The 13,667-nt window shown below is 46.5% G+C and overlaps 1 protein-coding gene across 1 annotated transcript in view; it reads left to right on the top strand.

Moving 5' to 3' along the window:
- The window catches only part of LOC126187578 (discoidin domain-containing receptor tyrosine kinase B-like), a 435,420-nt gene that overhangs the window by 288,380 nt on the left and 133,373 nt on the right, over positions 1–13,667 (top strand). The window contains exons 6-7 of the mRNA XM_049928745.1: positions 3,622–3,801; positions 8,164–8,297. Coding sequence (XP_049784702.1) covers positions 3,622–3,801; positions 8,164–8,297 — 314 coding nt within the window. The remainder of the gene's footprint in view (positions 1–3,621; positions 3,802–8,163; positions 8,298–13,667) is intronic.

Genomic DNA, 13,667 nt, shown 5'->3' with positions numbered 1-13,667 from the left:
ATGTTTGTGATGTCCTTAGGTTAGTTAGGTTTAACTAGTTCTAAGTTCTAGGGGACTAATGACCTCAGCAGTTGAGTCCCATAGTGCTCAGAGCCATTTGAACCATTTTTTGTCTGGCGACACTTCCTAGCACTCGCCCCCAGTTGTTCAACCGACTTTGCTAGCGATGGTTCACTGACAAAATAAGCTCTCATTTGCCGAGACGATAGTTAGCATAGCCTTCAGCTACGTTATTTGCTACGACCTAGCAAGGCGCTATTAGCAGTTACTATTGATGCTGTAAAACATGTACCGTCAAGAGCGATGTTCACCATTTATGGATTAAAGTTAATTTTTCCACAGCTACGTCCTTTTTTGCTAGTCTAATTTCCTTGACCTGTTCCAGACCTCACGCCAGCCTGCGTGAGCTACAACGCGTGCCTTTCGGCTTCCTCTAATACCGGATTGGCTCTCTTGCCAATCCACAACAGTTACCACAGCCCATTAACGCCGAATTTCGCTCCACTGCCCTAACAGATGCGTTCGCCTTACGTTCCACATTGATTTCCACGTTTGTTTCACGCGGTGTTGCTTGTCTGTTAGTATTGACAACTCTATGGAAACGCCGCTGTTCCCGGTCGTTACTTGTAGGCCGTCAGCCACTGTATTGTCCATGGTAAGAGATAATGCCTGAAATTTGGTATTCTCATCATATTCTTGAGACTGTGGATCGCGGAACAGCCGGCCGCGTTGGCCGAGCGCTTCTATGCGCTTCAGTCCGGAACCGCGCGACTGCTACGGTCGCAGGTTCGAATCCTGCCTCGGGCATGGATGTGCGTTATGTTCTTCGGTTAGTTAGCTTTAAGTAGTTCTATGTTCTAGGGGACTGATGACCTCAGATGTTAAGTCCCAGTGTGCTCAGAGCCATTGTTTTTTTATCGCGGAATATTGATTTACCTAACGATTTCCGAACTGTATGTCCCAAGGGTCTATCTCGACTACCATTAGGCGCACGAAGGCTGTTCAATCCCGTCACGGGGTCACAATCACAGCGGAAACCTGTTCACATGAATCACCCGAGTACAAATGACAGCTCCGCCAATGCACTGCCCTTTTACACCGTGCGTATGCGATACTACCACCATCTGTATCGTGCATGTCTCTATACCACGTCACCTAAGTATTTATTTCGTAACGGTGATGCCTTAGACCAGGGCTTCCTAACGTGTGGTCCGCGGACCCCTGAAGGGGCCGCCGGCTCTTTCTAGGGAATCCGCGGCCACCCTTCACCAAATCGTGTAAAATAATGAGTAATATTATTGAATAAAAATGTGAAAATCAAATTCATCACTTGTTTTTCGTGTGAAAAACATGTGTACTTTTACTTCAGGCCGTATTCCCAAGCAGCCCTTGCGGTTCCTAAGTCAGGACGCATACACAGTTTTGTGCCGGAGTAAGCGGCTTCTCTGATTGTTTCGCAACAATACGGGGTCGTTTGTGCGCCGGCTCACGGCGGTATATGTGCTGAAACCTTTTACGCATGCGCGGAGCGACCTTTATCGACCAATCACAGCGCTTGCTGGTACGTATGCGGCCCCAGGCATCATTAAATGTTAAACTTGCTTTGTCAGTGCACTACCTATTTCATAAGTCGATTTTTGACCTTCAAGTTGTTTTCATTCATCTCTAAACCAAAGACTATTGATACTTCGGGAGGGGGGGGGGGGGGGGAGGGGAATCATTGGGAACATGGAACTTGCATTAAGAAGCTTTCAGTTCCCATGGGTCTCGCTCTGAAATTTACTGTGCTCTTGACTGACTAGGGGTCCGCCACGGATTTTCGACTGAAGAAGGAGTCCACCTGCTGAAAAGGTTGGGAAGCCCTGCCTAAAGCCGTCGGCACACGGACCGTGCATCCGAACGTTGAGCGTTGAGCGTGCCGAGTTTCTGACGTCATAGCGCGGAATAGCACGTTCAGGAGTCTTTCCGAACGTGCAGAGCAGTATCTGGCATTTCAGATATCCTGAGCGTGCGTCTGAGCGTTGACCAATGAGATGGCAAAACGCCACCTACGTCACAAGCACGCCGTCAACCCTGAGTACAGAGTTGTGAGGCGCCATATTGGCATTGATTTCAAGCATATATATATATATATATATATATATATATATATATATATATATATATATATATATATGCCGTTTCTGAGCACCAGCAAATTGAGAATCACTGGAAAACCCGTTGTTAGTTGTGTGATACGTTCCAACAAAATAATAAGAAACATCATATTCGTGGCAAAAGAATTATTGTAACTTGCGTATTATGAGAGTAGGCTACTATTTGAAGGCAGCGACACACTGAAGATGCACCCAAACCGCATTGTTCTTGGTACAATTTATTATAATTAAATTTCAGTCAGTAACACATCTACGACTAAGGTTTTTAGCAAGACGTTACAAAACATGATTAGATACATAGCGTGTGTTGTTGAGTTAGTGTAATGAGTAGCGTCATTGTCCAGTATTGAGTTATTTGTTGAGGCAGTGGTTCGCGTCTTGATACTTCCAAATTGTTTTTAGTAACATTTATTAGGTTCTGACACTTTATTATTAGTTATAATATAAGTATATGCTGTCCACCTCTCGTGGTCTCGCGGTAGCATTCCCGCTTCCGGAGCACGGGGTCCCGGGTTCGATTCCCGGCGGGGTCAGGGATTTTTCCTGCCTCGAGATGACTGGGTGTTGTATCGTTTTGATCATCATCATTCATCCACCTTACGGTCGGAGGAAGGCAACGGCAAACCATCTCCATGAGGACCTTGTGTAGTAAGGCGGTGCGGGTCTCCCGCATCGTTCCCCTACGCTCTGTAAAGAAGCGTGGGACTTCATTTCATTTTCATAAGTATATGCTATAATATTTGATGTTATATAAATATAAGTTCACCGTTTTTTGAGGGGTGATTTTGTTCGATTGGCTTAATCTACAGGACAGCTTGCGCTACTTGTATAAAGATATATTGCTCCTTTTTCTTTTACGCTTCGTAATTCACATGTTGCAAAGATTCTGCTACTGGGTAGGAACAGTGATCAATTAAGACTGACCTTGGAGTTTTGCTAAAATGTGGGAATCATGAAATAATGTTTATTTTATGCGGAGAAGTATTCCAAATTTGTACCGCACTGTTTGTAATGGAACTTTTATAAGCCTGTGTCCTTATTGATCGGACATAGTACTTTCCTTTTCGTGGACGATGGAGGAAATGTGCGTTTTAATAGAGCTAACGTGGAAATTTTACCACGCGCTCGTTGAGTAAACAGTGTGATTTACGAACTAGAAACATCCCTCAACTGCCGCTGGAGTGCGTTGCGATCGCGTATACCAAGTTGGGGCCCGCGTACCGTATGCACAACTCGCATCGTTCCTGAGCGTTCAGCAGCACGTTGAACTTGGCACGCTGAACGTTAACGTTCCAGAGCACGGTCCGTGTGCCGACGGCTTTAGACCATAAGCAGAATGGTTCCTTCCCGTGTTGCAAAACGCCGAATCCTGGTCCCCGTTTCGGCAACCCTGGTGACACCAGCAACCCCCTGTAAGTGCACGTCGGCCTGCTGCAGTGACTGAGGTAACTGTGCTGTGTTGCAGACGGCGTGGTGAGCTACTCGATGCCGCAGGGCGACAAGCGCGGCGCCGGCTGGGAGCTGTTCGACGCGACGTACGACGGCCACTGGGACGGCGAGCTGCGCCGGGGGCTGGGGCAGCTGACGGACGGCCGCGTCGCCGCAGACAGCTTCCGGCCCGGCCACTACCCCGTGCTGGACAAAGGTTCGTGCTGCCGCGAGGCTGGACGCCAGCATGCTGCGCGACCAGCTTCTGCCGTTGGACCGTAGACAACGCACCCTGGCGGAATCTTTCCGAGAGCACAGGGCAACTTAACGCATGTCGAATATTCTGAACGCACATTATAACGTGGACAAGGGAAATGAAAGAACTCCACCTGCGTCACAGGCGTGACTTTTCTTCTTAACATTTAAGAGTTACTAAGGCTCACCCGTCCACAAATACACTCCTGGAAATTGAAATAAGAACACCGTGAATTCATTGTCCCAGGAAGGGGAAACTTTATTGACACATTCCTGGGGTCAGATACATCACATGATCACACTGACAGAACCACAGGCGCATAGACACAGGCAACAGAGCATGCACAATGTCGGCACTAGTACAGTGTATATCCACCTTTCGCAGCAATGCTGGCTGCTATTCTCCCATGGAGACGATCGTAGAGATGCTGGATGTAGTCCTGTGAAACGGTTTGCCATGCCATTTCCACCTGGCGCCTCAGTTGGACCAGCGTTCGTGCTGGACGTGCAGACCGCGTGAGACGACGCTTCATCCAGTCCCAAACATGCTCAGTGGGGGACAGATCCGGAGATCTTGCTGGCCAGGGTAGTTGACTTACACCTTCTAGAGCACGTTGGGTGGCACGGGATACATGCGGACGTCCATTGTCCTGTTGGAACAGCAAGTTCCCTTGCCGGTCTAGGAATGGTAGAACGATGGGTTCGATGACGGTTTGGATGTACCATGCACTATTCAGTGTCCCCTCGACGATCACCAGTGGTGTACGGCCAGTGTAGGAGATCGCTCCCCACACCATGATGCCGGGTGTTGGCCCTGTGTGCCTCGGTCGTATGCAGTCCTGATTGTGGCGCTCACCTGCACGGCGCCAAACACGCATACGACCATCATTGGCACCAAGGCAGAAGCGACTCTCATCGCTGAAGACGACACGTCTCCATTCGTCCCTCCATTCACGCCTGTCGCGACACCACTGGAGGCGGGCTGCACGATGTTGGGGCGTGAGCGGAAGACGGCCTAACGGTGTGCGGGACCGTAGCCCAGCTTCATGGAGACGGTTGCGAATGGTCCTCGCCGATACCCCAGGAGCAACAGTGTCCCTAATTTTCTGGGAAGTGGCGGTGCGGTCCCCTACGGCACTGCGTAGGATCCTACGGTCTTGGCGTGCATCCGTGCGTCGCTGCGGTCCCGTCCCAGGTCGACGGGCACGTGCACCTTCCGCCGACCACTGGCGACAACATCGATGTACTGTGGAGACCTCACGCCCCACGTGTTGAGCAATTCGGCGGTACGTCCACCCGGCCTCCTGCATGCCCACTATACGCCCTCGCTCAAAGTCCGTCAACTGCACATACGGTTCACGTCCACGCTGTCGCGGCATGCTACCAGTGTTAAAGACTGCGATGGAGCTCCGTATGCCACGGCAAACTGGCTGACACTGACGGCGGCGGTGCACAAATGCTGCGCTGCTAGCGCCATTCGACGGCCAACACCGCGGTTCCTGGTGTGTCCGCTGTGCCGTGCGTGTGATCATTGTTTGTACAGCCCTCTCGCAGTGTCCGGAGCAAGTATGGTGGGTCTTACACACCGGTGTCAATGTGTTCTTTTTTCCATTTCCAGGAGTGTAGTAGAGGAGAGGGATGGTGGTGGCACGTACTCAGTCTTCAGCCATTCATTTCTGTAAAAAGTGCTTCAGGTTCAAATAAACAATTTTACGAATTTAGAATTCAGATCATTATGATGTTCATGGACGATGATGGTGATGTGATATCTATTATGAATCGTAATCAGGATTTTGTGATGAGGACTCCCGGTAACTGTGGCTTCAAATTGGGATGTGATAGGTTTCCTGGAGGATATTGGATGGAAAGGGGTGAGGGATTTATTTGTGGAAAGGAACTGAATGTTGGGTTGCAGGTATTGGGACAGGACTGTGGTCCCAGCTGTGGTGGGTTAGAACTTTGTTTCGGGATGCGATGGGTAGGATAAGCTATGATGGATGCAGGGTTAAATTTAGAGGTTAAGTTCAACGTCTCGGAGGGGAAGGCTACTGAATATCCTAGCTTCCTCAAGGATGGAGGAGACTGTGGGATGTAAGGGCTCAAGTTTACAGAAGTATATATGTTCGACGTAGTGGAGGCGACGGGGGAATTTGATTGACAGGTGAAGGAGACGGGTAGCGAGGCTAAATAAATACGGAAGGCAAGGAAGAGTGCATAGCGCTTTGTCATTTGGGGGCAGTAGTAAACTAATGGACGGGCGGAAATCCGTGTAACATTGATACAGTCTAAGGATACGTTGGATGACGTAAGAAGAGTACTAGAGAATTCAGTTGGTAATTTTAGACTACTGCGGCCACTGTGTTGCATGGTTAGTGGATTGAAATTTCAGGTTAATTTCGGATCGAAGGTGTTTTAGTGTTTCAATTGTAGTGACTGGGCGTTCTGGACTGTTAGGTAAATGTCTCGTAGAGAGAAAACTCGGGTGGCTTTTCCTATGATTGTTATCTAGATTTCGTGGGATTGGTGGAGTGGTACCACTTGTTACACCAGGAGGTGAAACGGTTAAGTTAATGTTCAAGGGGGCTTAGCGTTGGATGGGTTTCGCTGAATGCGGAATCGTCTGCGTGATGGAACAGGTATTCAGGAGAGGGTATAGTGGTGACACGGTACTGCTCTAGTTGCATGCAAAATACGAGACGACATATTGTGTTAGTGTTACATGTAATATGGATGATTAATGGTAAAAAAAAGGCAGCTCGCTGATGTGGTTGACTAAAAGTGCATACTTGTGACATGGAATGTAGTACACGAGCGTAGGATTTGTCGTGGCCTATGGAAAAAGAGAGAGAAAGTCGACACCTATTCTGTTGTTGGTAGAGTACTTGGACAAGGTGCAGAAGTTGGTCATCTGCAGGGAGATGTTGTTTGTAATTTCGTTGGATGCCGTGTACTCTAGAGAGAAGTACCTCGATGTCGCTTCTAATTTCAATACGTAGATAGCGCGCTGGCTGTTTGGACGGTGATACAAATATAAAGAAAATAGCATTTGGAAAGTACAAATTACGACAGTAACTATTGTCACGCAGTAGCTGTATTTCATCTCTCGGACATGTAAAATTTACTTTCCGCTTCATTATTTGAAGAACTCGTACATAGTCCACGAGTTTTACCTGTACCAAAAATTGACCCTGGAATGTGCCACCGTCCCATAAGGCGATGGTCAACCACCGTCCCGTCCCATGAGGCGATGGTCAACGTACTGTTCTGCAGTGAGGTGGAGATGACGCATGCGGCATTGAATGCCATGTCCCGTGCGATGGCTGTCTGAAATTACAAAACACGAGTAGTCATCTATCCAACTCTATTATCTGAAATCTTCCCGTGAGTAGTCAGTGGCACACTGACCCTCGTATATTTCTTCTCTATTGTAATACGTCTGGATGTCTCACCCGGTGAGATTTTCATTCACTATTCTACAATATACATCTTCTTCATTTATTTGCGTAATTCATAGCGTTCACTACTGTCCCTATGGGAAGAGTTTTAAAATTCAGGTCTATTAATCCACTATAATCAAGGTATCTTGAAACAGGTATACTCCCCTAGTAATTCTGAATGACTGAACTGCCTGGTAGACTTGGAGGTTTGATAAACTTTGTAAAATGGAATGAAGTATGAATTAATTTGATATTTGGCATTATGGTTAGGTTATGCATGTAATTTGTCTTTCAGTTAGTAGGGTAACATAAGATGTGTCTCATAGCAATTTTCGGCTAGAGATGTGTGATTTTCGTGTCTTAAATGGTAGTTCGCTTCATCCTTTGATCCAGCTATTCATCTTCTCTAAATATTTACACTAACCTCCCATATTTAATTTTAACATTTATATACAAAATTTGTCACATCGTTTGTCATGTTATGCTTGTTAAAATCATTCATAAATATCAGAAAGACATGAAATTAGTGTTTAATAATTTCATCATAACCAAAGTTTAAAAAACTACGTGGCTGGCTATTTCACTGCAGACCACCGAAAACTGACTCTAGGTAAACTTAGCGTACGTAACAGAAATAACAGAAGCGGTGTAATGAAGGAGGAATTGTCACTTAAACACAAGACAATCAATCGGTGTTCCATAATGTATATTAAACACGGGGAAATCTCTTTCAGGTAAACGAGATTTGATCACCAAATGAATCATACCAACAGTGTCACTGTTGACTAACCGAGGTGTGACACCAAGTGCACTCTGTAAAGAAACTACAGGCCAGTTTTATTTTTTAGCTGTTGAGAACAACGTGTGTTTTTTTTTTGTTTCTGCAGGACAGGGCTGGGTCGGCTGGAGGAACGACAGCCGTGGTGGACAGCCCGTCGAGATTAAGTTCGAGTTCGATAAGGTGCGCGAGTTCAACGCTGTCCACATCTTCTGCAACAACCAGTTCACCAGAGACGTGCAGGTGCGTAACGATCCAGCACGGCTAATAAGCAACGACGCAGTTACAGATTGCAGCACCAGCGAGGAGACACGTAATGACATTGTATAGTCTGTTGAGTAAGAGAGTCGTCTGCATTAACCACAGATGGTAAAACATATCGCCATAGTTCTTTCAAAGCACAGTAGATGGAACCGTTGTCCGTCATGCAATGTTAATAAGGTATTATTTTAAGATTTTAAACATGGCTGAAACAGCAACTGTTGCAATTCTTCACGATAAATGATAACAGCCAAACAGTTGCAGCATAAAGATTTATGAAAATCCTTGACCACGGTTTCAGTATATCTAAATATACCTTCATCAGAAGTAAAATACACTAAAATTACATCCTGCAGTGGAGATACATAAAAAATTGTGCCAAAGGCGTCGTCAGTAGTTGAAACATCATTTCAATTTACACAACATAATTATGGACAGAGGCTCTATGCGAACACGATTGGCACAATTGTTTATGTATCTCCACTGCAGGATGTGATTTTAGTGTGTTTTACTTCTGATGAAGGTATATTTAGATATACCGTAACCGCGGTCAAGGATTTTAATAAATCTTTACCCTGCAAGTGTTTTGCTGTTATCATTTATGGTGAAGTATTAGTTTACTTTGAAGTCTTGACTGAGATACACGAGAAGATACGTGGGTGCAGCTTACGCGTCGCCTTTTGAGACTGTGTTCTTCTGTACCGACCACGAAGGTTCGAAAATGAGTCATGCCGCGGCATCTGAATACATGCGGAAATCAAAGTGTTTTGTTCAGAAGTGGGTAATACGATATAAATTGGTTAAAATGGATGACTTTGAAGAATGTGGCCCAGCAGCAAAGTGAATCCAAAAGTCGAAAACTTGCTTACTAATCTCTTTTCGGGAAACTCATTCTTAGCATGAAACAGGTGTCAACCCAAATTCGAAGCGTTTGGAGGCCTCTTCCACGTGATACGCGGAAAACTTGGTTTCAAGCATACCTCGAAAGCGCTAAGCAGTTATCGACTTTGCGGGTGACTGGACGTATTATTAATTGTAATGGCATTTTCCTTGTTCGTACATGATGTATGTACGTACTTTAGTTTCTTGTCAAATACATTCCCCTACTGATTAACCCAACCACGATCTTACTTAGCAGATTGTACACCAATTTCATAATGTCCTTAACAACTTAGTGCAGCACAAAAATTAATGCGGTATTCGGAAGTGGAGATGTAATGAAGGCACCGATTTCTGTTTCTTTGATGGCGCAGGCCATACTGTCGCGAGTAGAGACTGTATTTGATTCGTTCTTGTCAAGTGATCCAGAAAAATACAAGATCCAAATCATTTCATAATAACGCTCTGGGACCCACATTTCATCTTCTTCGCCAACTTTTATGGCGTTTGTCGGGTGCTGCTGCGCTGGGGTAATTAATTCTGAGGTAACTACACTGCGCGACACAGTATCGGAAGGTCACTTATTCGAAACCCCATTACTTTCCACCATTGAAGTACAAACTTCCCTTGTAATGGCCCTGCACCCTGCAACGAGACCCTCGGGCACGGAGATGATTCAAACAGGAAGGTGTCAACACATGCGACAGAAACGCCAAAACCCAGAAGCTCGTGTGAGGTGTAAGATGGGTTAGTGAAATCACATTGTCACTACATTTCACCACACTGCTCTCCAACGCCACCGTGGACGTGTCATACGTTGGAAAGGTCGCCACACACGTTGTTTTGACGCCTGTGCCAGGGAGGTCAGATCAGCGATGACTAGTATTGAAATCACACGATTTTCTTATGGGTGGGGTAAGAACATATTTTACACGAATCGTCGCACAGAAGAGACACGTAAAGGCCTCTGGGTGGTGGCACTCGGAGCGTTGACTCCCACACTTCCCGCCGTCTAAAATGAGAGTTCACTGTGTTGTGTGCAACAGGAGGAAGCTCCTGACAGCCTTCGACATTGATTTCACCTCCCGGACGATTCAACCCTTCTATAAGGACATGGCTGGCCTGCAACCGCAACGAATATGACAGCACGCCTTTGGAGAGTAGCGGGATCGCAACTTTCACTTCGGTCTACAGGGAAAAGCCAATAGGAATCGTTCTAGCTATTCGGTGAAATTTGAATGTGATCCGAAGCAGCACGAGTGTTTATGCATTTCCACATCTCATGTTTCGAGCCCTCCTGCGGTATGATTCGGGGGAGGAGGGACCCTCTAAGACCCCAATTTGGCAACACTTTCGTTGCCATCTGCATAGCTATGTTGGGAACTTTAGAAATGTTCCTGTACAGAGACAGACATTCACTGATTCCTAGGCGCCGGTGTGACAGGCAACCATTTCGACTCACCTAAAAAAATGGTTCAGATGGCTCTGAGCACTATGGGACTTAACATCTGTAGTCATCAGTCCCCTAGAAATTAGAACTACTTAAACCTCACTAACCTAAGGACATCACACACATCCATGCCCGAGGCAGGATTCGAACCTGCGATCGTAGCGGTCACGCGGCTCCAGGCTGAAGCGCCTAGGACCGCACATCCACACCGGTCGGCGACTCACCTCAGCAGAGTGGCGCTACGTAGCTGAAAAATGGCTCTGAGCACTATGGGACTTAACATCTATGGTCATCAGTCCCCTACAACTTAGAACTATTTAAACCTAACTAACCTAAGGACATCACACAACACCCAGTCATCACGAGGCAGAGAAAATCCCTTACCCCGCCGGGAATCGAACCCGGGAACCCGAGCGTGGGAAGCGAGAACGCTACCTCACGACCACGAGCTGCGGACACGTAGCTGAACTAGCGCTTGACTAGCGCTTGTAAGCCTCACACGAAATATAGAGGGTGTCAAAAAGGAAGGTTGTCATGCCAGCACTTAGGGAACAGTGAATGGCTGTCTCTGTACAGGAACATTTTTAAAGTGTCCAACAAACGTGCGGGGGTGTTTCGGAACTGAAAGGTTTCAAAAGGACCCTCTGCCGCTTCATTCAAGTCTGTGTCAGTGTCGCCTCCTCCCCCTCGATCACGTCTCAAGAGGGATGAAACAGCATAAGCACCCTTTGGTGCTTCGGATCACGTTCACATTTCGTCGAATGGCTCTGAACGTTCCCTACGTGCCACGTAGCATGTTTCGTGGGGTTGCAGGCCCGCGATGTCCTTGAACAAGAGCTGAGTTGCTCAGGGGGCGTCAGCACTATCGAAGGTTGCCAAGAACTTTATCCTGTTGCTCATCGCCCTCTGAACTGTAGTTTTCGACCACGAAATATCAGGGAGCCAACTGCGCAACGGATGGAGTGGTTTTATTGAAGCCATTTATCCCTTACCCTGAACCCTTTTTTTGTAGATTCTTACCGGCGTTTAATGTGAAATGTTATCCTCCACCATCCCTACGAAATCCGCGTGATTCCTACGCTGTGTGTCGCGGGTCTGGCCTCCAGTGCAGAGTCGTCAAAAAAAGTGGTGAAATGGTGGAAATAGGTGTGTGTGACGATCTTTCCATCGTATGCCAGGTGCAAGAGTTGGGAGAATTGTGGTCGAATTTGTTGCCAATGTAACATCATTAATCGACCTTACCCCGCAAGTGAGCTTCTGAATGTGGCCTTTATGTCGCACGTGTCGACACCTTGCTGATCGACGCATCGCCGAGCCCGAGGGCGCCACACTTGGCACCATTACGGAGCAAGGCTGTAGGTCACGCATGAGACAAATTTCGAACTTCTGTGTCACACTGGGAGACAATTACGGGGGTTTGAGGAAATTACATTTTACTTTTGTTTCGCAGTGTAACTGTCGTGTGATACAGCAGTACAGTAAAGCCGTCGGCACAGGGACCGTGCATCCGAACGTTGAGCGTTGAGCGTGCTGAGTTTCTGACGTCATAGCGTGGAATAGCACGTTCGGGAGTCTTTCCGAACGTGCAGAGCAATACTGGCATGTCAGATATTCTGACAAGGGAACATCCCCATCGCACCCCCCTCAGATTTAGTTATAAGTTGGCACAGTGGATAGGCCTTGAAAAACTGAACACAGATCGATCGAGAAATCAGGAAGAAGTTGTGTGGAACTATGAAAAAATAAGCAAAATATACAAACTGGGTCGTCCATGCGTAAGATAGGCAATATTAAGGGCAATGTGAGGCGACGAGAACCGTGGTCCCGTGGTTAGCTTGAACAGCTGCGGAACGAGAGGTCCTTGGTTCAAATCTGCCCTCTACTGAAAATTTTAACTTTTTATTTTCAGTTTCTGTGAAAAACACTTATGTTTTCATCACTTTTTTTGGAGTGATTATTACATCCACAAGAAAACCTAAATCGGGCAAGGTAGAAGAAACTTTTCACCCAATCACCAAGTGTACTAGTTAGGTGGGTCGACAACATATTCCTGTCATGTGACGCACATGCTGTCACCAGTGTCGTATACAAAATATCAGACGTGTTTTCCTGTGGAGGAATCGGTTGACCTATGACATTGCGATCAAATGTTTTCGGTTCCCATTGGAGAGGCACGTCCTTTCGTCTACTAATCACACGGTTTTACGGTGCGGTCGCAAAACACAGACACTAAACTTATTACAGTGAACAGAGACGTCAATGAACGAACGGACAGATCATAACTTTGCGAAAATAAAGAAAGCAAAATTTTCAGCGGAGGGCAGATTTGAACCAAAGACCTCTCGTTCCGCAGCTGTTCACGCTAACCACGGGACCACGGTGCTCCTCACCTCACATTGCCCTTAATATTGCCTATCTTACGCATGGACGACCCAGTTTGCATATTTTGCTTATTTTTTCATAGTTCCACACAACTTCTTCCTGTTTTCTCGATTGATCTGTGTTCAGTTTTTCAAGGCCTATCCATTGTGCCAACTTATAACTAAATCTGAGGGGGGGTGCGATGGGGATATTCCCTTGTGAGCATGCGTCTGAGCGTTGACCAATGAGATGGCACAGCGCCTCGTACGTCGCACGCACTCCGTCTCCCATCAGTACAGAGTTGTGAGGCGCCATATTGGCGTTCATTTCAAACCTATATGTATATATGCCATTTCTGAGCACCAGGAAATTGAGAATCACTGAAAAACCCGTTGTTAGTTGTGTGATTCGTTCCAATAAAATTGTGAGGAACATCGTATTCGTGGCAAAAGAATTATTGTAACCTGCGTATTATGAGAGTAGGCTATTTGAAGGCAGCGACACACTGAAGATCCACCAAAAACGCATTGTTCTTGGTACAATTTGTTATAATTAATTTTCAATTAGTAACATAATTATCTACGATTAACGGTTTTAGCAAGAAGTAATACAGTATGATTAAATGCGCCGAGGGGCTTGGGGGTTTAGCGTAATGGTTAACG

The sequence above is a fragment of the Schistocerca cancellata genome, chromosome 5 (genome assembly GCF_023864275.1).
Source record: "Schistocerca cancellata isolate TAMUIC-IGC-003103 chromosome 5, iqSchCanc2.1, whole genome shotgun sequence".
Lineage (NCBI taxonomy): Eukaryota > Metazoa > Arthropoda > Insecta > Orthoptera > Acrididae > Schistocerca > Schistocerca cancellata.
The sequence above is the reverse complement of the archived record's forward strand: the minus strand, read 5'-3'. Positions and strand labels throughout refer to the sequence as shown.